General features: G+C 43.8%; 1 protein-coding gene across 1 annotated transcript in view; it reads right to left on the bottom strand.

Annotated features, from left to right (window-relative positions):
- Nucleotides 1-5,723: 5,723 nt before the first annotated feature.
- The window catches only part of SLC1A4 (solute carrier family 1 member 4), a 33,297-nt gene continuing 12,897 nt past the window's right edge, over nt 5,724-26,123 (bottom strand). Inside the window, exons 2-8 of the mRNA XM_054022341.1 lie at nt 24,541-24,583; nt 22,683-22,745; nt 15,958-16,124; nt 11,785-12,018; nt 11,232-11,426; nt 9,434-9,568; nt 5,724-6,525 (exon numbers count right to left, since the gene is read on the bottom strand). Of these exons, the coding sequence (XP_053878316.1) occupies nt 6,291-6,525; nt 9,434-9,568; nt 11,232-11,426; nt 11,785-12,018; nt 15,958-16,124; nt 22,683-22,745; nt 24,541-24,583 (1,072 nt within the window). The 3' untranslated portion in view covers nt 5,724-6,290. The remainder of the gene's footprint in view (nt 6,526-9,433; nt 9,569-11,231; nt 11,427-11,784; nt 12,019-15,957; nt 16,125-22,682; nt 22,746-24,540; nt 24,584-26,123) is intronic.

Genomic DNA, 26,123 nt, shown 5'->3' with positions numbered 1-26,123 from the left:
CCCGGGCTACCTTAGCAATTATCCCCCTAGTTGTGTGATGAATTAATAAAGAATGCATGAATGTGAAGTAACAATGACTTTATTGCCTCTGCAAGCGGTGCTCGAAGGGGGGAGGGAAGGGTGGGGTGGTTGGTTTACAGGGAAGTAGAGTGAACCGGGTGGGGGGGGCGGAGGGTTCATCAAGTAGAAACAAACAGAAGTTTCACACCGTAGCCTGGCCAGACACAAAACTCGTTTTCAAAGCTTCTCTGATGTGCACCGCGCCCTGCTGTGCTCTTCTAACTGCCCTGGTGTCTGGCTGCGCGTAATCAGCGGCCAGGCGATTTGCCTCAACCTCCCACCCCGCCATAAATGTCTCCCCCTTACTCTCACAGATATTGTGGAGCGCACAGCAAGCTGCAATAACAATGGGGATATTCTTTTCGCTGAGGTCTGAGCGAGTCAGTAAGCTGCGCCAGCGTGCTTTTAAACGTCCAAATGCACATTCCACCACCATTCGGCACTTGCTCAGCCTGTAGTTGAACAGGTCCTGACTACTGTCCAGGCTGCCTGTGTACGGCTTCATGAGCCACGGCATTAAGGGGTAGGCTGGGTCCCCAAGGATCACGATAGGCATTTCAACATCCCCAACGGTTATTTTCTGGTCCGGGAAGAAAGTCCCTTCCTCCAGCTTTCGAAACAGACCAGAGTGCCTGAAGACGCGAGCATCATGTACCTTTCCCGGCCATCCCACGTTGATGTTGGGGAAACGTCCCTTGTGATCCACCAGGGCTTGCAGCAGTATTGAAAAGTACCCCTTGCGGTTTATGTACTCAGTGGCTTGGTGCTCCGGTGACAAGATGGGTTCCGTCTATCGCCCCACCACAGTTGGGAATCCCATTGCAGCAAAGCCATCCACTATGGCCTGCACGTTTCCCAGAGTCACTACCCTTGATATCACCAGGTCTTTCATTGCCCTGGCAACTTGGATCACAGCAGCCCCCACAGTAGATTTGCCCACTCCAAATTGATTCCCGACTGACGGGTAGCTGTCTGGCGTTGCAAGCTTCCACAGGGCTATCGCCACTCGCTTCTCAACTGTGAGGGCTACTCTCATCCTGGTATTCTGGCGCTTCAGGGAGGGGAAAGCAAGTCACAAAGTTCCATGAAAGTGCCCTTATGCATGCGAAAGTTTCGTAGCCACTGGGAATCGTCCCACATCTGCAACACAATGCGGTCCCACCAGTCTGTGCTTGTTTCCCGGGCCCAGAATCGGCGTTCCACGGCATGAACCTGCCCCAGTAACACCATGATTTGCACATTGCTGGGGCCTGTACCTTCTGTGAGGTCTATGTCCATGTCAATTTCCTCATCACTGCGCTGCAATCGCCTCCTCAGCTGGTCCTGGTTTTGCTTTGGCATGTCCTGGCTCTGCATATACTCCAGGACAATGCACGTGGTGTTCATAGTGCCCATAATTGCCGCGGTGATCTGAGTGGGCTCCATGATCCTAGTGCTATGGTGTCTGGTCTGAAAAAAGGCGCAAAACTATTGTCTGACGGAGGGAAGAGGGAGGGGCGAGTGACGACATGGCATACAGGTACAGGGAATTAAAATCAACAAAGGTGGCTGTGCATCAGGGAGAAACACAAACAGCTGTCACACAGAATGGCCCCCCCAAAGATTGAACTCAAAACCCTGGGTTTAGCAGGCCGTTGATTTCATGGAGGTAGGGGGAAGCAAATGAATAAAGAACAAATCTATTTTTTACATCTTAAACTGGCAGCCAACGGTGCAGCATGACTGATCGCCCTCGGCATCTTCTGGGTGCTTGGCAGAAAATACTGGGCGCTTGGCAGAAAATAGTGTACTTCGACTGATAGCCGCCATCATCATCGGGAAGGCAGCAGAATATGACTGGGGGACATACAGAGTTTCAGCCATCATCTGATCAAACTGCAGTATGACGACAACGGATACCAGTCGTAATACACCATCTACTGCCAAAAGGCAAGGGGCTGCTGCTGTGTAGCAATGCAGCCCCACGTCTGCCAGCACCCAGATCACCGATGAAGGCTACCAGTCATACTGCACCGTCTACTGCCAAAAGGCAATTAGCTGCTGCTGTGTAGCAATGCAGTACCACGTCTGCCGGCACCCACATGACATATGGTGACGGTGAACTGAGCTGACCCATGCTTGGCGTGGTATGTTGTCTGCACAGGTAACCCAGGTAAAAAGGCGCGAATCGATTGTCTGCCGTTGCTCTGACGGAGGGGGAGGTGCCTGTCGACACATACCCAGAACCCCCCGCGACACTGTTTTGCATCATTCAGGCATTGGGATCTCAACCCAGAATTCCAATAGGCGGAGACTGCAGAAACTGTGGGATAGCTACCCATAGTGCAACGCTCTGAAAGTCGACGCTAGCCTCGGTACTGTGGACGCGGTCCGCCGACTTAATGCACTTAGAGCATTTTATGTGGGAACACACACAATCGGCTGTATACAACCGATTTCTATAAAACCGGCTTCTATAAATTCGACCTAATTTCGTAGTGTAGAAATACCCTGAGATAGCTGTGGATAACCTGGTAGATCTTCTAATCCCACCTATGGTCCCTCTCTGCCTCCCCTCTCACTGGTATAAATCAGTAGTAACCTCAATGAAATCCATGCAGCTGCACCAGTGCTGAATAGGGTTAAGTGAGGGCCTTAGCATCTAAACTATGCCGTTATCCATGATCCTGGTCCCTGGCTCCCTCTCCTTAGAGAGTGCAACCACAGGAAAGGGAGGGCACAACCTCAGAAGATGCCATAGCAGCCTGGAGTCTGTTGAGGGAGGGCTATCTTTCAACCCCTGTGGAGTACGCTGGCTCCAAGGAGAAGGGACAGCAATTTCCACTTCTGATTCATACAAGGGAACTGGTATATTAATGGAAGGAAAATCAATTGACTCCACATGTTTTCAGCCCGGAGCCAAATCAAGGAAGGGACCAGTGAAATTGTACAACTCAATTATACACATTCATGCAAAGGAATTGGAATTGTTTACAGATCGTATCAATAGTTCAAAGAAATCCTGGTGATCTGTGCTGGCAGCAGTACAGATGTGATTGGCTTTATTGGCCTGGCTGCCGAGCGCATACAGCTGCTTTGTCTGCCAACATGCAGTCCCTTTGCCACAGCTTCTGTAAAGTGCTCTGAAATACGGTGTTCTGTGTGTAATACGGTCTGGTGCATCATAAGTACTATAGCCGAATACCAGGCCAGTCCGACACAATAAGAACAGTGAAGATGCTTCAAGGACCTTTTATATAATTTTTTTGGTAATGATGTTATTTTAAGGACCCGATTTAACGTCAAGTGAAGTAAACAGAAAGTTTCTCATCAACTTAATTGTGTTTTGGATCAGGCCCCATGTTACAACAAGGACAGATGCTAAAATGTACAATCTCATTTGCATTAAAGATACTATAACCTTGGATCCATTACAATTTTGCATAGTACATGCAACTCAAAGAGTACAAACAAAAGGAACACCCAAGTAGAAATGACAAAGCCGTCATATAGGACTGCACAGTGTTTAAGGCAACTAACATCATGTATAAGATCAGACAATGAGAAATATTACTTATGACAAGGATTATCAAAAGACATGTGTAGTTTGACTGGCACCGAGAAAGTGATTTTCCAGGGAATCTCTTGGATGTTTCTTGCTACATTAGAATAATGAAAGGACTGGCTCATTTTACAAGCTTAAAATAGTTTTGCTACCTGCAATATTCCAGATTTCTTGAACATTAAGAAGAATGGTCCTGAACAATCTTGTGGTCCATACAAATGCTCTGGCACTTTTTTGGACAAGCAGGAGTGTTAGCCTTGGTTAAATTCCAACTCCAGTAATTGGCCTACCTCCCTCAATGTAACGAATGCAATGTGCTTTATATGAGGCGCCATCTAAAATCTATCCAGAAACTGAAGCTGGTGCAGAATTCCGCAGCTCATTTGTTACAGGGTATGTCCCGTGGGGAACACATGACACCCGTGCTTTTGGATCGGCCCAGGCAACCTATCAGGTACCATGTACAATCTGAACGATGCGCTTTGCCCTATAAGGCCCTCAATGGCCTGGGACCTAATGAACACGCTATGCTGACACAGTTGGGACTGTGGAATAGGGACAACTGGGTTGGCACCCCAGAGAGGGGGGCAGGGTATTCTGTCAGGGGCCTGCCAATCTAAGAGTCGTACCCCACGTTGGTCCAAAATATCTCTAGTGTATTGACCTTCAGGACAGGTGGTAAGGTCCCTTTTGTGTTCCTGAGCTAAGAGGAACTGGGAGGAATCTTACGGGGGATTGTAAGATTGTGATATTACTGTCAGGTGCTGGGTGGTGAGCACAGAGTCTCTTTATACCACTGTATTTTTAAAACGAGTCAAGGAGTGTCATGTGCTCTTTTTTTCTGAACATGGGTTTAAATCAAAAGAATAAATTCTATGTGCAGTTTCAGAGCTGACTGACTCATTCGTCGCTTTCTATCTTAAGCATGTGTGTAGCATTGCTGTGCACAATTCATTTCACCTCACAGGTGGCTGCGTTTCATTGGTGTGGGCTGTGATCCCTGCGTACACCTTGTGTAGCAGTTGGTAAAGGAAGACTAAGGGAGAGAATTGCTGCTTTTTATCCAGGATCAATGTTCATTGCTGAGACAAGCCAACAATAGCACAACTGCTCCCCTCTGTTCCACAAGCAATAATCATGCTAATCATGCCTGGGAGGCTCACACGGAGAGGAGCCGGGGCTCTGCATTGGATTGACGTGTGAGGAAAGGGAAGCCCCACCATTTGAACAGTATTCAATCTGGGGCCCTGTCTTTGTGGCAGTCTGGCCATTGCTTTCAATGAGCTGTGGCTCTGGCCCTGTGGGGGCAGTGTAGAAGTCAGGGAGCAGCTGGTTCAATTTCAGGCAGAATACCCTGTAGGAATTAAAACTTGCACCATTAAGTCCTGGCCTATGGCTTCTTCCACCTCCTGTGGTAAGAACGGACACGATAAGAGTGAACTGCTGCAGACAAGGGGTCCAACAGCAGCACAACTGTCAAGCTGGCTCTGCTGTTCGAAGGGACAGGGACACCAGGGCAGCGTACAAAGAGGGGGAGGCACAGCCGTCCCAAGAGCCAGCAGGAATCAGTGGACTCCACACGCCTTCCCGTCTCATGCCATCAGTAGTCCCTACTCTGGCCATCCAGGGGATAATGCTTTGGATTTTTCATCAGTTTCCACATTTTGAGTTTTTATATTCCTTTCTCGTCTGAGAAATGTTGCTTGGAAAAGGATGTGTCCCAGGACGTCTGACTTGAGCCATTAAAGAAACATGAACAGTTTCGAGTGGCAGTAGATGCACGTGTGTGTTTAGGTGCGTAGAGCTGAAGTCTTTGTCACTCAGTGTTTTTATAGACAATTCTCTTGTAGACACAGTTATACTGTAACTATAGAAGTTCGTGTAATTACTTTGCCAAAACTGGCTTAAAAGTGGTTTGTCGGTTTTAAATAGGGAGTAAAGCAGATCTTTTGTCTGACTCCAATCTTTGTTATTTTAGAGTTTAAAGTTGTGGGGTTGATTTCTATCACCGACAGCTAGGAGAATAGAGAGTGAACGCTGCCACACTGTCTGCTTCCTGGGGATGTTTTGATAAAGTTGCCTGGCAATAGAATGAAGATCAGATTCCTCTGAGCTATTAATTTGGATTTTAAAATTACTGGTCTTCAGTATTTATTTGCTGTAATGTGTGCACAAAGGACAAGGAGGGTGTGTGTGTGTTATAGAAAGTGCATTTCTTTTCCCACTTGATACTATTAAATAGGTGTTTCTGAGAAAGTACTGGTTCCTGCATAACATTACCCTGCCACTCAGGATCCCCTAGTTCTCAGACCTGTTTGTGGTGCAAATTCCATCTACAACCAGTATGTCCTCTCTGTTTAGCCTCTTTTCCCCTCCCCATGGACTTTTACTAATAAATATCTTTTTAACCCCAAAAAAGAATCCTTATTGGTACTGTTGTCATATGCATGTATGCATGTACACACACCACACACATACCTGTGTTGTAGGAAACATCATAACATCATTGTGAAGTGATTGCTCTCTCCAGGGAGAGACAGACAGACATACGCCTAACAAGTCTGTAGCTTCAAATCATTGCCACTGAAACTCAAATGTGAACACACAGCTAGTCCCTAACAGCAGTGCAAATGGTCTAGCATGTTAACAAGGCAGCAGTCCACCTGTTTGCAAGTTTTCCCCGAGTTCACAGTACTGATTCTTTTGACTCTGGCTCCGCAGTGCTGGCTGGGGTGGGGACTTGGTTCCTGTGTGTTACCAGAGGTGATGTTTCCCCTTCAGATTTGCAGTTGGGAATTGCTTCTACATTGACTTCATTTAGCTCCTGCTCTTTCGACGTCTTTTCTTTTTGATTCAGATAATGAAGGATACCTGCTCCCAGGGCATCTCCTTCAACGTTCACAACAGTGGTGGTTCGGTCCCTGGTCAATGGCAAAAGCACATAGGCACCCTTTTAACTTAAGCAATACAATTCAATATATGGGGCCAAATTCATCCCTAGTGTAACGCCACTGAAGTCAATGGAGACAGAAGATTGACAGTGGCATTAGCTGTTCTCTATAGGTATCATCATAGTTTAAGTATTATAGAAATGTAGCGTGTTTTATGGGTGGCTCCAACTATTAGCATTGGCTGTTCTCAAACTCTATGCTTCCTCTTCAGCTGCCAGTGTAACACTTCACCTCTAGACGGGGGGGTGGGGGGGAGGGGAGGGGGGAGACGGACACACAAGGGATCTCCCCTGAGACAGATGAGCTTTCTCCACTATCCCACTGCTTCCACTTCCCTCCCTCCACAGCTGTCTCCACCAGCACAGGAAGAGAGAGCCCTGAATCCATTCCTGACCTTGAGTCCCCTGAATGGCCACTCATGGCCCACTGCTAGTCTTCCATCACAGAGGTGGGGCAGGCTGCCAAGTTTGGATATGGATGAATTGGGCTCTTTGTTTTTAACTAAAGGGAAGCCTGTAATATCTACATCACCCAAAAGCTCAGCGAGCACGTGGGGGCCCTGTTCCAGGACATAGACAGGCTCTGTTCATGCCTTTCCTTCTCCCCCACTGAGCTCCTTTTCATTAGTGCCTCTGTCCCACCGGGCCCAGCTTTTCATCCAGCTTTCACTGGATTGTTTCGCTGCCTTTGCTCCATATTCCTTTTCCAGCCTCCTCTAAGCGCAGTGAAACCTGGTGATGTTCTAGCCTGAGTCAGACCTTCCACCCCATGATGTCCAGGTGAGTATGAAATCAGGCACAAAGGGTTCCCCCATCACTAGTGCTGCTGTCTGAGCTTTGGCACCATGTCCCATCCTGATGCCCCTTGGCCAAGCACCACAAGCGAATGTGACAAGGCTACAGTGTAATGAAAGGAGGTTTCCGGATCACGTTGTCACTCTGAAGTGGGAGAGAGGATTAAAACAACAGCTATCTGCTAAGAAAGGCACATTTCTTCCCTCTCTGCTTTGGGACCTCACTCAGTCTGCTCACGGCCTAATTTCACCATGTGCTTAACTTGTGACTTGGTACTACTTGTTTATTCAACGCTTTGCAATAAAATGAGTCACAAGGTTACTTCCCTCCCACCCCACCATCCTCATCATTATAACCACATCAGCTGCAACAACCAGGCTGCTTCCCGTGCAGTGCTGACAGCAATGCATTGCTGTGTACTACGAAGGGAAGGGGACTGTGTGGAGGAGGCAGGTGATACACAGAGAGCGCAGTTTAGTCCTCAATGAAGAGTGGGCTAAGAGCCATCCAGACCTAGAGGGAGCACTGGGAAACCCTATGCACCACGACTCCTGCAGCACCCACGCCCACAGAGGATGGTGCAGCCACTGTCACACCCGTCAGGCAGGTGCGTCATGTGTGGCGACGTGTAGAGGGAGGGGGGTGGGGCTACTGCTTTGCCTCCTCCCACAACCCCTTTTAAAGTGGCTAGTGCCCTAGGCGACAAGGCCAGGGCCTCTAGGAAGCACAAGGACTGTGACTATGGCTGGCCCTGCACAATGAGGACAGAGTGGGTGGGGGTGAGGTGGGAAGGAAGAATGATTGTTGCCCTTTTCCCTTGCCTTGTGCATCTAACAATAACCTGAGCCAAGGATTTGCCTCAATAGGCTTCTCCAGCCAATGGTCTTGACTGCAGACTAGGTCAGCGCACTGTAAACCTGTTATTTCACTAGCACTCCAAGGTCAGTGTTAAAGTACTTTAATGTTAGGCTTTCTAGGTTATTAAGATTGATTGATAAATTTTCTGGCCATCGGGGCACGGAGGGGTTCAGAGTCAGTGGGTGAAACTTTGCTGTAGCTAGGCATGGGCACCAACTGGGGGGAGTTCACAGGCAGACAGCAATGATTAAAGGGGGTAAGAGATTGGTTGAATGGAAAGGCGAAGAGCCCCATTTTGGATAGCTCAGTTAAAGTGACAGGAGAGCTATCTACACCTCTCAGGTATTCGCAGATGGTCTCCGTGTCACTTAACTGAGCTATACAAATGGAGTCTTTTAACCTTTCCCCCGGGAGAGGAGTTATTTAGGGCGGTACAAGAGGGTAAATCTAGGAGTCACGAGAAGAAAGTTAGTCTGAATAGCAGGATCAGACTCTTCACGCTGGGATCTGTTAGGCTGTGGGATAATTTCCCCTGATTTCAGAAGGGAGATATGTCTTGGTAAGAACTGAGCAGAACTGAATAAGAACGTCAGAATTGGGGCCTTACCTGGCCCTTTCCAACAGCAAAGAAAGGAGAGGTGCAAAAATAGCTAACTAAACTCCTGATGAAAATTGCTCCTGTCCAATAACATGTTCATGCAGCAATATCAGCTCTTATGATCACTGCTTGTCCCCTGACTCCACTCTTCTGCCAATGTAGGATTGTTCCCAGTCCTTTGTCTAACCTAGTTTTAAATGTCTGAAGCAACAGGATGTGTACTGCTTTCCCCAGGAGACCGTCACACCACCTAATGAATCCAATACTTAGGAAGCTTTCTCCATTATTCAGCCTCAGTTCTCTTTCTCTTCCATCTAATTTCTAGCAAGACCCTTTGTACAGCTCTAAATAATTCCTCTTAAGGGAACTAGCATCTATGGGAATTTCATCTCAGCAAAGATGAAGTACAAGTTGAATAAGTACTTTAGGATCTGCCCCCCAGTTCTTATTTAATTGAAACTGAATTATGTTATTCTTGGCCTTTTCCGGTGAAGAGAGAGAGTGTGTGTGTGTGTAAACTCGATATACAACTGTGTGATTTCCGTTTTTATTTTCTAGACTATTGCTTTTGTTCCCCCAGTCCTGTGCTTCCAATTACATATGTAGCAGCATATTATACAGTACTTACACAATCCAGTCCACTGCTAATATCAAGGATAGATCGTTGGTGGGAAGTCCAATGGCCTCCAGGATAATAGCAATGGTCAGAACTCCTCCAGCTGGGACTCCAGCCGCTCCAACGCTGGCTGCAGTGGCAGTCACACTGAGAATGTTTTCAAACACGCGTTAGTGCAGTTTCAGTAACACACTCATTCAATGGTCACGGTGCCTATTTTCCTACAGTGTCAATTTTAACCAAAGCAAAAGGAGGGGGGCAAATGTAACTTCTTTGTCTACAAATTCTTCCGTATCGGGCCATGCATTCTGCAGATGTCCAATAATAGAAATTAATACTGTTGGGTACTGAGTGCTGTTATTCTGCAAGACTCAAAACTAGCTATCCAAGTAATGACTCTGCTGCGAATACTACCAGTGTATTTTCAGATGAGCAACGTGCACCACGGTGTATCTCTGCCATTTTCATGAAAAATGATAACAGCAATCAAAGTGTGCTGGATGCTTTGCAGTCAGAATTAGACCTGTTCCTGCCCAGAGGAGTGTGAGTGATCCAAATGGACACGGTGCAGGCAAAAGAGCAAGGGAAGGAAGCAAATAACAGGAATAGGGATGGCTGGAAGGAAGCGGAGCACCCAGAATATGTCCCAGGGATGTCTGCGGGATGCAGAATGTTGGTGGCTTAGGGGTGTTAAAATGATTTGTGGGATCACTGAGGGATTTTGGAGGGTCTTGGGGAGGGATCTGAAGGAGGAAAAGACGGCTCATGGTATATAGGGTATTTCAGGTGTGGAAGGGACAGCCCGGCATGAGGGTGCTTGCTGGAGAAGGTGTTTGATTAGCACAGGGATGGGTGCAGTATTGATAGACAAAAAGGAGGGCACAAAAGGAACATGCAAAGTGATAGGCGGAGTAAAGGCTCCGAACAAGGCAGTCGTGGAAAGCTAGGGATGGGACACAGGCCAGGGCAGAGGCACCCAGCACGTGAGGGCAAGGCGTATGAAACTGACACAGAAGGTGATGTGGAGCAGCCAAACGGAGCGCCAGGGGAGCAATATGGTCAAAGTGCTGCATGCGGATGATGAACTCAAGGGCAGCACTCTCGATCGACAGGAGGGCAGCAGCATGGGCACTGGAAAGGCCAGAGAAAGGGAAGTTACCGTAGACAAAGTGGGAAATTATCAAGGCAGGGAGGAACACAGCTATTAGCAGTGAGGACGGGAAGGAAAGGACAGGGTTTGGATTGGTTGTAAAGAAAGAAGTGACTTATTGGTATCCAAACACGAAAGGTAAAAGAGAATAAGGGGTTAAGGAGGATACGGAGGGCAGGGGCATAGGAGAGGCCATGGAATTACCTAGCTTGATAGCCAGAGGATGGGGAAAGGGGAGCTTGAGATGGAGGGAAGAGTTCTGCACAAATGGTGTTTTTGAGATGTTCAGTATCCATTTAAGATTCAGATCTAGCCCTTAATCTCCAAATCTATCAAACCTCCCTAAATTCCAGTACACGTCAAAATGAGATTTATAAAGCTTGAAAGATTCCTGTTGTATTGTTGGATAATATGTTCCACAGCAATTTACAGACTGCAGTTCAGAGGTCTGGTTTGGGTTGTCCTGGAATCTCCAGGAATCAAAGATTATGCCATGTGATGAAATCTCCAGGAATACGTCCAACCAAAATTGGCAACTGTAGGTCTGGAATTTGAACTGCTAGGTATTAAAAAATGATTTGTGTTTAAAAACAGAAAGACCCCAGCTTAGCATGGCGTTTGGGGGCCAGGGAGATGTGGTTTGAATCACAAGCAACTTACAGAATAGTAAATATCTGTCCAGCATTGAGGTCAACATTATTCAGCTGAGCAATAAACACAGCTGCCACGCACTGGAATATGGCGGCTCCATCCATGTTCACAGTGGCCCCAATAGGAAGGATGAACCTACTGATCCTCTTGTCTACTCCATTGTTTTCTTCAATACACTTGATCATTGATGGGAGAGTAGCTGAGCTAGAAACAAACAGGAAATAAGACAATCATGGAGCAGTACATTCCTGTCCAACCCGGTGCATAAGCGGTCAGTTTATTAGTATTTTTATTATTTCCATAGTACTGCTACACAGAATTCTAGGCCAAGATTTTCAACACTAACTAATGATTTTGGGTGCCTGACTTGAGATGTCTTAAAAAGGCCTAATTTTCAAAGGGCAGGTCGGAGGTCAGCACTTTTTGAAAATCAGGACCTTTTATAACGCCTCAAATTGGGCACCCCAGATCACTAATCCCTTCTGAAAAGCTTGGCCAAGAGCAATGTATAACTATTCTCAGCAAGAGCACAGCTTGTTTGCGAAGTGGTGTTGCCTCATACCTTGAACAAGTGGCAAAGGCTGTTGCGAATGGTGTTATAAGTCCTAAGAGAAAGCTGAAAGGATTTTTGCGTGTGAATGCAAAATATATAAGTGGCAAAATGATTCCTCCATGGATGACGTGACCCAGAATTGAGGCAAAGATGTATTTTCCCAGGCTGGTTACCAGAAGGACAATATCTTCCATTTCTACAATCTTGCTTCCAACAAGGAATGTAATGCCAATAGGCACATACCTGCATAAAGAAAAAACAAGGATTGTCTTTCATTAATATTAAGCAAGAGGAACAAGCCTTAAAAAAGACACATACCACTTTAATTTTTAGGGACCAAATTCTTCCTGCCAGGAAACCTGTGTACAGCACTCTGCCCCTCCTGAAGGGGTGGAATCTGAAGTAAATTCCATGCCTCCAGAACCACACAATACACAGGGCCATGTGCTCTATACACTTATGATAAACAAATTTACAATGGACCGAGTTCTCTCTGGGTTGCTAAAGGGGATGTTGTCAGCCTGGATAAGTTGTCATTGGCCCCTGGCCTGAAAGAAACATCCAGGAAGGCTGTAAGTGGCACTGCCGGGAGTGGAGCTGGTGCAGGAATGTTGGCAGAAGCTATCAGGGAGATTGCATGCCCATAGGAGAGAGTGCAGGAGAAGATGTCTATTGTGGAGTTTTATTCCATCAGCGAGGGTGCCAGGTTAGTTCCTGAAGCTCAGAAAGCACAGGGAAGGCATTTAATTCTAGTATTTGTCTACAACAACTGAGTGTCTGGAGTCTCACTCTGGCCTATAGCTCTAGACACACAACAAATCTTCGGACATCAATAATTTGTTTGTGGTTTCCTTTGTCAGCAACAGTTTACAGTCCTCAAAGGGAGCTCCTTGGGAGCTGCATTTAGGCCCAAAAACACGTCTCCAGCTCAAGGAGCCTCGCTATATGCTGGGGAATTCCCTGGAGACAAAGAGGGAAGAAATTCTCACCACAGCACAGCAGCTACTACTCCAGTTTCCAGGCTTACTCCAGTCCCTGGGCCCCCAAAGCAACAGCTGGTGGATCAGAATATGAGTAGATCCACTGACATGTCCCTTCCTCTTCCACCCCACAATCTGCCCCGGCCCTCAGGAGCGAACCAATGTCACCTCTTGTACAGTGCCCCAGTCCTCCCCCTGGTCTGTGTGAGCAGCAGCTCCCCCTCCTTGGCTGGTATGATGAAGGCTTCCCATCTTATTTCAATTTACTTTAACCACTGGCTAACAACAGCCCTTAACGGTTTGGTGGTTGGGTTTGGTTCACAGAAGGGGAGGAGATTCCAGACACTTCTTATCTTGTAAGAACAGTTTTGCCCATCCCTAACTGTTACTTGAAAAGTGAGAGAGATTTGGGATAAATATCCAGAGGACACGGATAGCCTTAGAGAAGGAAAGAGGAGAAGTGAGAATTACTGTACATTACCATGTCAGGCTCAGAAGCAGTCCAATAATCCACAAAGAAAAGGATTACACACAGCTGATTAACGTGGAGAGTTAGCGTCATAATGAGCTGAGTACAAGAACCACTACCCATCAGTTTTTGATAGCCTAGGAATTACACTCCAGAGTGAAAGCCTTAAGCTGCTTTGAGACTTTTACATTTAAATCCCTAATGACAGAAACTAATGTATTTATAAGGTCAGATATTTTGTTGAATCCATTCCATTTCTTGGGGGGGGGGGGGGGAAATAGCAGTTCAAGTGAAAAAACTCACCTGTCTGGATGTATATACATGGAGTTAGAAAGGGACAGAGCATAATTTGAGAGACTTCTTGAATGGTTACAGGTTTCAGAGTGGTAATCCTGATTATCACTACAAAAGTTTTTTTTTCTCCTGCTGATAATAGCCCACCTTAACTGATTACTCTCATTATAGTTGGTATGGCAACACCCATTTTTTCATGTCCTCTGTGTGTGTATATATATATATATATATATATATATATATATATATATATATCTTCCTACTGTATTTTCCACTGCATGCATCCGATGAAGTGGGTTTTAGCCCACGAAAGCTTATGCTCAAATAAATTTGTTAGTCTCTAAGGTGCCACAAGTACTCCTGTTCTTTTTTCTTGAATGGCTGTGGTTCTTCTCTACAGCAGTTTCAGCACCTAGAGTAACATGCTATTGGCTAAGCATTGTTTGATTGGGCTTGGCAGAATGATATTCCCCATAGACAGTTTAACAGTTTGGGTTTCTTACATAAGATGTAACCTCCAGCCCTTCAGTATACAGTACATAATGAATGGCAGGCATGACATTTGGGGCTCTGGTTTGGATTTCACTTAAACTGGTGTAAAACAAGTTACACTTCCAGCAGAGTGGTTTTAGAAACATGCTTTGAAACTGCAGAACTTTTCAGAGGTCTTTGCTAAGTATGAGTTGCTTACTGTGAAGAGTCATAACCAACCTACCCATGTGGACATCGAGTCTTTCAGCTGGCAAATCTGATCTAAAATTAACACCGTCTCTTACCCCATCAATAATTACACCTTAGATTATTAAACCTGGAAGAGTGTTTAAAATTCCACTTTCTTCTTTCCACTGTTTCTTTACTTCTTGTTTTGCTCTCAGCTTAGACAACGAAAAACAAATCAATGGATTCACTTTTACTTTCCTTTATAGTCTTAATGTTGCACTGGTCAAGTTGCAATTACCACATGGGAATATTTACTTTTTAAAAACTGAAATAAAAAAACAAACAGATTTCCACTGGATTAAAATATATATAATCTTGGAAACATTTATGATTGACCTTAGCTTTTGTAAAATGTTGGGACAAATGAATTCCAGCTATCTTTCACTGTAATTGTACTTATGGTTTTTCATTTCTATACTTTGGATAGTAGGATAGTTAGTTCTCCTCATACTTTAGCAGGGATCTAAAACTCTCATGGCAAATGTCACACAGAAATGTAGGCATGGACTCCAGAGAAGTGGGTGAAGGGGAGGTCCCGCTAATTACAACTCTGCAGAGGAGATAAAATAAACTATCATCAGAGGTTCAGCCTCCTTAGAAAATACATAGGCATCCAGCAGATGAGGGTGCAGGGCTGTGGAGGGCTCTCTGGGAGATTAGGAATGTTAATGAGATGTTGGTTTGTAGGTAGGGTTGCCAAGCCTCCAGGAAGTAAAGATTAATCTTTAACTAACAATTATGTCACGTGATGAAACCTCCAGGAATATGTCCAACTAAAATTGACAATCCTATCTGTATGTTGAAAGTACTGGCTCCCACATTCCCTTCCCACCCAGGAATGTGAAAGAAGTCTTTCCTATATGAATTGAGACCTAAGATCTAAGGTGAAATCCTGGGTCCACTGAAGTCAATGACAAAACTCCTGTTGACTTCAATAGGGTCAAGATTTTCACCTATTTTGTCACTCTAATGGGAACTCCTAACTACTCTTGTTATGTGAAGGGACTGAGGTTTTCAGTTGTGTTTTGTCAGTTCTGTGTTCTGTAACCAAGCACTTCTTCAGCAGCAGACATTCATTGGAACCCAAATAACGTTGAGTTATTGTTAAACGTCTTCTTTTTCTGCGTGTATTGCTATAGCTTAATTTGTATTCAGGGCCTGAGTTTCAAATAATCACAAGATAAAGGAATGAACTAAAATATGTGATCACAACTGTGCACCTAGTTTGCATGTGCAATTATTACAACTGCGCATGCAAATTGGGGTTTTGCGTGTACAAATTCCCAACTTGCTTGTGCAGCCACAATAACATCGCATAAAATTAGGCATGTAATTGTGTTCTCACCCAGGTTTCTGATGCTTAGAAAAAATAGGGCTTGATTTTCAAAGTAATCAAAATTGAGTCCTGCAGCTGATTCCTAGAGGACTGTCTGTCATTCTCAAGAGACAGCCTACAGTGCGAGCGACCTTCTGCCTACTGCTCATGTGCAAAGAAAGAGGCTGCATTCTTTATTTTCGAGAGGCAACACTGATAAACACAGGAGAAAATATAGTGGGCAAAACAGCCATCAAGTACCAGACTCATTGCACAGATGGAAGGCCACTCACTCTTTACTCTGGTGATGGATGTGGCATCAAAAACAGCTAGGCAGGTAAAGACAGACATTCCTAAGCCAGGAAGCACTGCTGTCATGGTAACGTATTTACAACCACACTTACCACATAATCCAAGACACCAAGACCATAGTTGCCTCATTGAATGAGTTAAAGAAACGAATCAGTTCTTCTCCTTCTGGGCCAAGCTTTTTCAAAGCTACTCCCAAAACCAGAGCAAACAAAACCAGTCCCAGAATATTCATCCCTTCGATCTCTGTGCCAATAGGGATCTGTGATATCAAAATAAACAGCATGTTTGTTAGGCAGCATACTGATGTGGAACTGAATAAAAATGAAGCTCTTGTTATTTTGCTCTCTAAGTCTGAAGTCAGCATGGCAGAACCTCCCAAGGAATGGAAAAGGACATTACAAAGCAACCCAGCAACACTGCAGAGGAAGTAAAAGGGAATGTGCTTCTGTTTCAGTATTCAAGGGAACTAGTTAAGATCTGATCCTGCAGTCCTTGTGCATACAAACTTCCCCGTTGACTCCCAGTGGTAGTTATGCAGGCATCAGGGCAGAAGGACTGGTACAGGTCAAAATGGTGACAAATCACTCATGGTCAGGACAGAACTGGGGCACCAGTTAAAGGTTAGAATGTCTCTTCTCCATGGCTCTGAGAGGGAGCATGGTCTGTAAGATATTTCAAGTATTGAAGCTACTCCTATATTTTTGTAAAGCAGGTATCAGCCATAGCTAATTACCCATCTCTACTGATAATACATAGCATTATTTTGTGGGAGGAACCAAAACCTATTCACGCTTATTCCACCTCCTATAATACCTCATCTATGCAAACAGCCTCCTGCAGTCTAGACCCCTGGTTTGCTCTTGGTTAGCTACTGATACATTCTACAGGTGGTCTTTAGAAAAAAGGTGGGAAATAGTGAAAAATTCTTAATCCATCTTTCTCTGTCAGCACCATCAGACTTAGGCGGTGCAGATGAAAACATGCTTCATGTTCTCAGAAATAGTTCCGCTAATTTTGCAAGTAAGAGGATAACAAAACTGATCTAGCTTTTCACATAAATGAGCTCACGATGTGCTGACAAGCGCTCTCTGTCAGTCCTTTTGAACTCATTTCCCTAGAAGAACTGTGGACTTGTTTGGCGTAATAACAAAATAGGATCTGACTGAGTGCTCTCATGGCTTAATAAAAATATAATCATTTTGACAAACCATTTTTTCCCATTGGCAACACATGCTTCTTAATATCCCAGGTTGTTTTATTAGCTCATCTAAGCACAATAAAAGATTAGATCAGTGACTTACAGAAGGTTTAGACTTCTGGCTAGTTGAAGTAGACATCTGCTCAACACCAGAAAGATAAATATATTCCCAGATAAAAGTTTAAAATGTAGAATAAAAGTAGACAAAAATTCAGAACACTGATGCACTTCAAATAAAACCAGCAATTTTAAGAGAGAGAATCCTTGTTTGAAAAGTGGCGGAGGTTGAGTGCAAGGGTGTCTCGATGCACAGGGGTTGGGCTGACAGGGGGAGCAGCTCCCTGTACAGTGATCCCTCCTCCGCCTGTGCACTCAACCCCCACCCCACCAGGAGCCCCCCCACCCAGAACCCCACCCCATTGAGCCCCAACTAGCTGCACACTGACCCCTCCACCAAGCCCCCCCCACTCCAGCCCACCCCCACCCACTGAGCCTTAACCACCTTCACCTGGATTCCCCTGCAGAGTCCCATTCCCCCTGCACCCAGAACCCCGCATCAAGCTTCTGTGCATCCAGATTCCCCCTGCACCCAGACCCCCGACCGAGCTGCCCACACCCAGATTGCGCCACACAGAACACTGGTACTCTTGAGGGAATGCTGCACCAAAAAAATTTAAACATTTAAATTCTGCAAAGTTCTGCATATTTTAATTGTCAAAATAACACAGTCACAATATAATCACACCATTTTCAATCCTTTTGGTAATTTATTTCAAAATACTTGTCAGCAAATAGTTGAAAATGGTGTGATTATATTGTGTTATTTTGACAAATAAAATAGGCAGAATTTTAAAATATTGTGCAATTAATATTTAATTGTTTGGTGTAGAATTTGGTGTAGAAGTAGGTGATACGCAGATCAGAAAGAACCCAACTTGAATCTCAGATTCCAGGCTGTTTGCTTGCAGGCAGCAAAGAAAAGGAGTGTCAGTAGAGCTGCTAAAAAAATTTTCCAACTGAACATTTTTTACATCAGAAAATTCCCTTTTGTTGAAATCGAAACTTTTCATGGGAATGTGTTCATTTTGATGAATTTTCATTTTGGAAAAAAATATCATTTTAATAAGGTCAAAATGACCTTATCACAACATTTTGATTATTCACTTTGAAATGACTTTTTGTTTTGAAATCTTCTAATATAAAAATTTTAAACATTAAAATCAGAACAAAACGTTCCATTTTTGAAATTTTCGTTTTGCAGGAAATTTTGAAGTTTTCTCACCTCCACATGAAAGGATTTATTTAAGTATATTTACTTATGTATGCTTATTTACATAAACAGTGGCGTTACTCCGAATTTACACTGGTTCAAATGAGAGAAGAATTTTCACGACCAGTGCACCAGGCCAAATTTTGCCAGGAGTTGACACCCCAGTGAACTGCCTGGACTCAGGCCCACTGTACTTATCTGACTGGGATTCAGCTGCCCAGCACGCTTTGGGATGCACTTGGAAAACCATGTTTCTTTTTCTCAAAAGATTTGAATGTGACTTTTGGCAGCTTAAAGGGTAGAATTCTCTTCTGTTCTCTTCTCTTTTAATTTTTACACCTTGCAGGGCTCTTGTTGGATGGAACGCTGTGTTTCCTGCAACACCATCAAGTATTCTTAGTCTGACAATAATATCTGGCTGTGATAGCCAGTGATGTCTTGTAAAGAGTTTTCCCCATCACGTATAAAAAGTTTTTTTCCAAACACTGGAATTATGCCAGGGTGGAGCCTCTTTAATTTCGCTGGGAGTGGTCCTAGTGCCTCTAGCGATGGGTGGTCAGACAAAAGGAAACTAAAAGCACCATTCAGCAGTTGAATTTCAACTCTGCTGTCATGTTACTTATGGATGGATGATAGTTACCTTTGGACAGGGGTGCTTTTTTTTTTTTTTTTTTTTTTTTTTAAACAATACATTGCGTCAGAATCAAGATGGGCTCCAGACTAGATCTGAAGGCGATAGGTGCCTTACAGCAGTATTCTTCATCAAGATATAAAGTATTCAATTTAACATGGGGCAATGTTTTTCCTTCTTCCCCTTTTTGTGCGACCAATGTTAAGGACATTACGGGCCTGATCCAAAGCCCACTGAAGTCATTGGAAAGCCTCTCATTGATTTGAATGGCTACTGTATCAGGCTCTGTAGTATCGGTGGATTATGCTAGAGGGGAGTTATATTTCTGCTCAGCTATGTTCATTTTATTATCTCATGTTCCCACTCAACTCCACCCCATCTATCTGTTTTGTACTGCTGTTGCATCCTCTCTGTTACTTTCCAGGGGCAGGGACTGTCACCTTTATTACTTGTTTACACATTGCCTACCACAGTGGGGCCCTGGAGTGAGATTCACAGATGCTACTGTGATATAGTTAATACTAATCATGTTTTAATTGTTATATTTCTTGCCTACACCATATTGCACATGTACATCTTTTTTGAGGTTAACTACATACTGAAATTGGATAGCCTATTTCTCAGCAGACCCTTTCTGGGATTTAGATTTCATTCAGTGTGCTAAAAAATAAACAGTAGGATCTTCAGAGAGTTTTGAGGAACAGAACAGTGATCAATAATGTTTCTGCTAAATGCCTAAATTAAGGCAACAAGATGTGTGTCCCGTATATCACCAGGGAACAAAGCTCTCATGAAAGTTATTTTTGTTGTGTGTCCATAATGCTGCTTTGTTGGGCAGTTTCTTAGGGGTGATGCACTCTAATGTTAGAAAAGAAAAGGCTTTTCAGTGGCAGGCAGTTTTAGAGACTGGAATTAAGAGGATCTTCCTCAAAGAGTTTATCAGTGGGCGTTTTTCATTTCCCCATCTTTTTCAAGATGTAGTGAAATACTTTAAATACTGCAGCTTACTCAATGGGAGCAAACTCCTGGAGTAAGGTGCCAGGACTCCTTAATGACAACTGGCAAGGGGATTACAAGGATAATCCTGATCCTGGTACGTAGATTCTGGTTTACCAAAGAATGTCATGCGAGGTCTCAAATGAAAGCCAGGATCACATTGGTCATTGATATCGTTGTGAAATGTATGTACAGATATCATGTAAGGAGTTATGTATATATATTGAAATGTGTTCTTAGAGTCTGTATCACAACAGAGATGGAGAAATAGGCTGTCAAACAAAAGATGTCTATTCACCTGTCTCTGTTGAGATGTTAATTAAGCATTGTAAGCGAACACAATGGTTGCCCATTTACACAGAAGTTATCAAAGTGAGGTAAAGCCAACAGGGCAGCGGCAGCACATAGGAAAACAAACCATGGGGGTTATGCTGTCTCTGAAACATACATGAACTTTGGGGATATAAGCAGAAGGCAAAGAAGATGCCTCCGGATCCTGCACTTAGGAAATAAATGGGCAGCGCCTTTACAGTCATGGAAACGGGATGAAACGTTGGGTGAAATGCCGCAGAGGACTTTGGGTGAGATAAGCTTCTTTAGGCAAGATAACTTGTTAAGTCTAGTCTAGTCTCTAGGAAGAGTGTTATAGTTTTGTTTTATATATAACCTTTTGTTTCCAGTTTCCTTACTCACTATCACTTGACTCTTGACTCTTTTATAATAAACTTATTGTTATTTTCTCTATAAATATACCTCAGTGCTGTGATCTTAAGCAATGTGCTGATCCTGAGTTGGATTATAAAAGCGAGTGTGTAGACACCAAACCTGGTATTTCTGTGAGTGTTCAGCGGATAAGGGGTTGAACACTTCAAAGGGACACAGGGACTGGAGTACACCTGCTGATAACCTGAACGGCAAGGTAAGGGCTGGAATAGCTCAGAGGAGAGTGCTTGGGTGGCTACTAGGCCGGTGGAGACTCTCGGTCCTGGGTACCCTGAGAATCATCACAATGAGTACCTGCAACTTCCACTGCAGTCAATGGGGGGGGAAGGGTTTGATCTCTCAGGGGTCAGCATTGCTCAGGATTTGACCCAATGGGAAGAAAGTGACTTCTGGAGGCAGCAGGATCTGGGAGGGGCCCGACAACAAAACGGGGATGAGGGAAGCAGTTGACAAGCTTGTAGCTGCCCAGCACAAATCCTGCAGTGGAGGAAGTACTCTTCTTCTTGCCTCCAAGAACTAGGATAACCAGACAGCAAATGTGAAAAATCGGGATGGGGGTGGGGGGTAATAGTCACCTATATAAGAAAAAGACCCAAAAATCGGGACTGTCCCTATAAAATTGGGACATCTGGTCACCCTGCCAAGAACTGAGAATCCCAAATGCCAGCAGGTTGCAGACCCCAGGGGCCAGCCAGGATGAGAACCAGCAGAAGAGGGCAAGCGACAGCTGCTGCTCCGCTGGAGCACATTAGAATCATGGCTCCAGCCACAGAAGAAATGCAGTGGGAATTCCCAGTCTCATTATCCTGGTGAGCTGAAAAATAGTCTGGCCAGTGCACCTTCAAGCCAGTCTAGGTTGTGGGTAAAGGCTGCTGCCACAGCTACCAGCAAGGAGGTGCTGAAAACCTGAGGGAGAGGCAGGCCATGGCTCTGTAGCTGCAGCACTAACAGGATCCAGCTCCTATCTCCTCTCCTCCACTGCCTTCCCCAGTCCCTATTGCTAGCAGAGAGCAAGAGGAAGCGTGGGCAACCCCCCTGTACCAGAGGCTATGAAGTAGGCTGGAGGTGCTGCTGCTGGTGAAGGCTGCGAGAGCCTAGACTTGAACTGGAAATGCATGCAGGGGCCCGTTACACTCCAAATTCAAGCTAAACATTAACTGATTAAAAAATTCAGTGTGATAAACACCCCCTCCTGCCCCGCCCAACAGAATGGGCTGAAAGTGCTGTTATGCTTGGGAAAGTGACCATGAAAAATAATATCCTGGAATCTTGTGTTGGTCTCTAAATAACTTCCAGGTCAAATATACTAAGTTTACAAGACTAACAACAGGCATGTTTGAAAATCTCACCCTATGGGTAAGATTCCCCTGAGTGGGGAGCAGAGGTAGGCCAATGCTGACCACTTCTGGAAATGACACCCAACGTCTCCACAGGCCATACTTTTGAAAATAAGGACGGCTCCCATCTCCAGCACCTGCAAATCAGATGTAGTTTTCTGGCTACTTGCAGATATGCCTCTGTTCTGCTTTAATTTGTCATGTTCATCCCCTTGAACCAACTGTTTCTGCCTTAAATCAGTGACTAAATAAAATAAAGATGCAATGAAGCTGTAACTAGAAACAATCCCAACCAACCTACTGGTTTAAAGAATGCAAGGAGGAAAAGAGTCATGTCTGAGCTTCTCTTGTATTTGTTTATAAAGAATAAGGGCTAAGAAACTAAGGGCTACGGATTAGTCCTCCAGCGAGTAGGGCACTAACCTCGGACTCTGGAGCTGTGATTTCAATTCCCTTCTCCTCCACAGACTTCCTGTGTGACCCTGGGCAAGTCACTTGGCTTCTCTGTGCCTCAGCTCCCCATCTATAAAATGGGAGTAATAACACTTCCCTACTCTCAGGGATGTTGTGAGGTAAAGACATTAAAGACTGTGAAACATTCAGATACTACAGTAACACGGGCCATATAAGTACGATAGATAGAGAGATAGAAACTGCCTTACCTTCTCAAACGTAACATTTCCAACAGAGATGTTTCTTACTATTATCTTATAATCCGTTGCATACTGTGAATACAAAAAACAACACGTTTTCTGTCCATCAGATTATCACTGTGACCCTAACTGTGTTAGTACAACATTTCATCACTGTAAGGTTACCAGTATGATTTCACCAGATTGTTTTGATCTGGGCCCAAGCTCTAAATCAGGATAAAAAGGATCTCTACAAACTAACTAAACTTGCATAGAGAGAGAGGACACTAGTGAGAATCAGAAATAATTCTACTGGTAATGGATAAATGGAGTTATTCCTAATTTACACCAGTGCAATAGAGATCAGAATCAGGCCCACTAACCCAACTTGACTTTGGCCCTTCTCACATAAGAAAAGGGAGCAATTAGGTATTCAGTTCCCTCCCTGTGTGGAGATACCAGAGCACAATCTTCTACTGCACAGCTTTAAAGTGACAGTGTTCCTTTAAGTTGTCCAATAGCTGTAACCTCCCCACTACAGTACACTGTCTATAAATATCTATTTCTTAAATACCAAACAGTTTTAAATTCAAAGTCATGACTTACATTTTCAAAACTGATGGGTATTTTGGGATTGGCATGTATTTTTGGTATGCAGTGTTGTAGCTGTGTTGGTCCCAAGATAGTAGAAAGACAAGGTGGGTGAGGTAATAGCTTTTATTGGACCAACTTCTGTTGGTGAGAGAGAAGCTTTTGAGCCTTGTCTCTCAAATATATTTTTGGGAGCTTTTCAGACAAATGTACTGATTTCAATTAGTATTCTTTGAAAAACAGACAGCAAATGGCCAAGAGAATTAAGGTAAATGAAGTCATTATCTGAAAAGCTCTAGCTGGCTGAAATTCACCCTGATGCAGAGGACAAGCACAAGGCCTATGCAACACCAACGTCCTATTTTGAGGGCTTAAGTGGAATGTATATAGTGCTTATATTGGCCACCTATACAAATGTAAGTGTCACCCTTAAAACTTACCTGTAAGTTAGATTGAGATATCAAGAATATTAATTAACACACACAAAAACAAGGCCATAAATGTACTTTGACGCCCAAATTAAACACATCCCAGGAGCAAGGCTCTTGATTTTTATTTTTTTAAATAAGGAAACAAAGAATTTGAATAATTGTGAATTGTGTCAATGACAGCGTAAAGAAATGCAGAATCTCCTCACTTAAACCTTATTACAGAATACCACTACACCAAGGAATACTGTGGCTATATTTCCCACTTTTATTTCATATGAGATTTTGACCTGTGCTATTTTATGGTTTTATATGAAACCCGATTTTGGAGTTCGATCTTGCTTTGAAGAAAAGAGCACAATGGAGCTAACAATGGTTATTTTTCAGCTCGGCTATCTGAAAGAATTACCCTGACTTATAGCAATACAGTATCTTCAGCAGTAAGTATCTTTTACATACATCTAAAATTAGAAATGGGCCCAAACCAACATCTTCTTCAAACATTACAGCTCAGGCTCATCTAGTTTAAATAAGTTCATACGTTCTGGTGCCAGCTAGTGTACTACCACGCTTAGCTCATAGCACTGTACGTCAGATGAGAAATGAGACTGAACTGGGGACAAGTGATGTGATGAAAAATATTAGGCAGCAAAAGGTAAAGCCAGACACCTAACTCATACTGGCTTGCAAAGGGAGCTAGGTGCCAAGTTACCACAGGTGCTTTTGAAAATGTGGTGAATTATTGTGGTGGGGGTTTTGTTTTGTTTTGTTTTACAATCTACCACATCTCCAGTCTTTTATGAGAAGCCAGCATTCCTTTGGCCTGCCTGCTCAGTGCAACTCATTTCTGAAAGCTACGTGGGCCTTACCGTTCGAAAAGCTGCAACAACCAGGTTGGAAGGAAACAGATTTCTGTAAAAACAAAACAAAACGAAGTAAAATATTTCCTGTCTAAAGAATAAAATGAGTGTATCATGGCTTTTTATTTTGGAGAAACACCAAACCTATAGCAAGGGCAAATATTTTGGCATTAAAATGCTGTATATTTAATTAACTTCCACCAGTTTTATGCCTAAGTGAAACTATTACTTTCCTTATTACTGAACAGCATTGTAATTGAATTACAGTTAAATTAATACCCATTCTTTCGCCAAATTCTCATGTGATTTTTTTTTCATAGCAAGAACTTGAAGAACATCATTATAATCAGCAAAATCAATTTCAGGGGACCATTTCACCCTTTAATACTGCATGGGCCATTGAGTAGATCCAGGAACTCCGCTTCCCTAAGTACCCAGTATAAAGCCTGACAATACCATAGACAGCTGCTGCCTGCAGCACTGAAGTGGTTAAAAATCCTAGGTTTAAGAAGGTGCAATCCCATGGAAATCCTTAGTCTAAATTCAACGGTGGTTTAAAATAGTAGTGTAAACTGCACATCAGATGTAAGAGTCCTGAAAATGGGTATGACGTGCAAAGTAATAACTCATAAGATAAAGCTGCACTCCCTATTTCATTTTGCTCCCCATCAGTTGTTTTTACTGCTACACTTCATTTCTGTTCTCTCAGTAGGTAAATTACACTTGTTTTGCACCCCAATAGACTGTCAGATCTATGCAAGTTTCATAACATGAACCCATTTTACAATCCTTTGTTCGATAGCTCTTTTTTTGTAATGTGCTACCTTTAATTTCACTGAATGCCACTTTGTTCTTGTGTTATGGAAGCTCGTAATCTACCTTCTCAAGACCATTCATTATTTTATATACTTTTCTCTTGTCTCTTCTGATTTGTTTAGTTTTTCTCAGGTAAACAATCCCAACCTTTTCAATCTCTCTTCATATGAGATTTTTTCATAAGAATGTAAAAAGGGCCATTCTGGGTCAGACCAATGGCATCTACTCCAGCATCTTGTGTCTAACAGTGGCCAATGCCGGATGCTTCAGAGGGAATGAACAGAAGAGGGCAATTTATCAAGTGATCCATTCCCTGCCGTCCAGTCCCAGCTTCTGCCAATTGAAGGTTTAGGGATACCCAGAACATGGGGTTGCCTCCCTGATCATCTTGGCCAACACTTCCCTATTCACTTTCTCTAGGCCATTCATGGATTTATAGACCTCTAGCATATCCCCACTTAGTCATCTCTTTTCTAAGCTGAACATATGGAAGCCGTTCCATACCCCTAATCATTTTTGTTGCCTTCTCTGCACCTTTTCCAATTCTAATACATCTTTTTTTTAAACGAGGTGAACAGAATGGCACACAGCATTCAAAGTGTGGGTGTACCATGGACTTATGTTGTGGCATTATGATATCATCTATCCCTTTCCTAATGGTTCCTAACATTGCTAGCTTTTTTGACTGAGCAGATGTCTCAAATATCTTTCTTGAGTGGCAACAGCTAATTTAAACCCCATCATTTTGTATGTGTAGTTGGGATTATGTATTCCAA

The sequence above is a fragment of the Malaclemys terrapin genome, chromosome 3 (assembly GCF_027887155.1).
Source record: "Malaclemys terrapin pileata isolate rMalTer1 chromosome 3, rMalTer1.hap1, whole genome shotgun sequence".
NCBI classification, from domain to species: domain Eukaryota; kingdom Metazoa; phylum Chordata; order Testudines; family Emydidae; genus Malaclemys; species Malaclemys terrapin.
The sequence above is the reverse complement of the archived record's forward strand: the minus strand, read 5'-3'. Positions and strand labels throughout refer to the sequence as shown.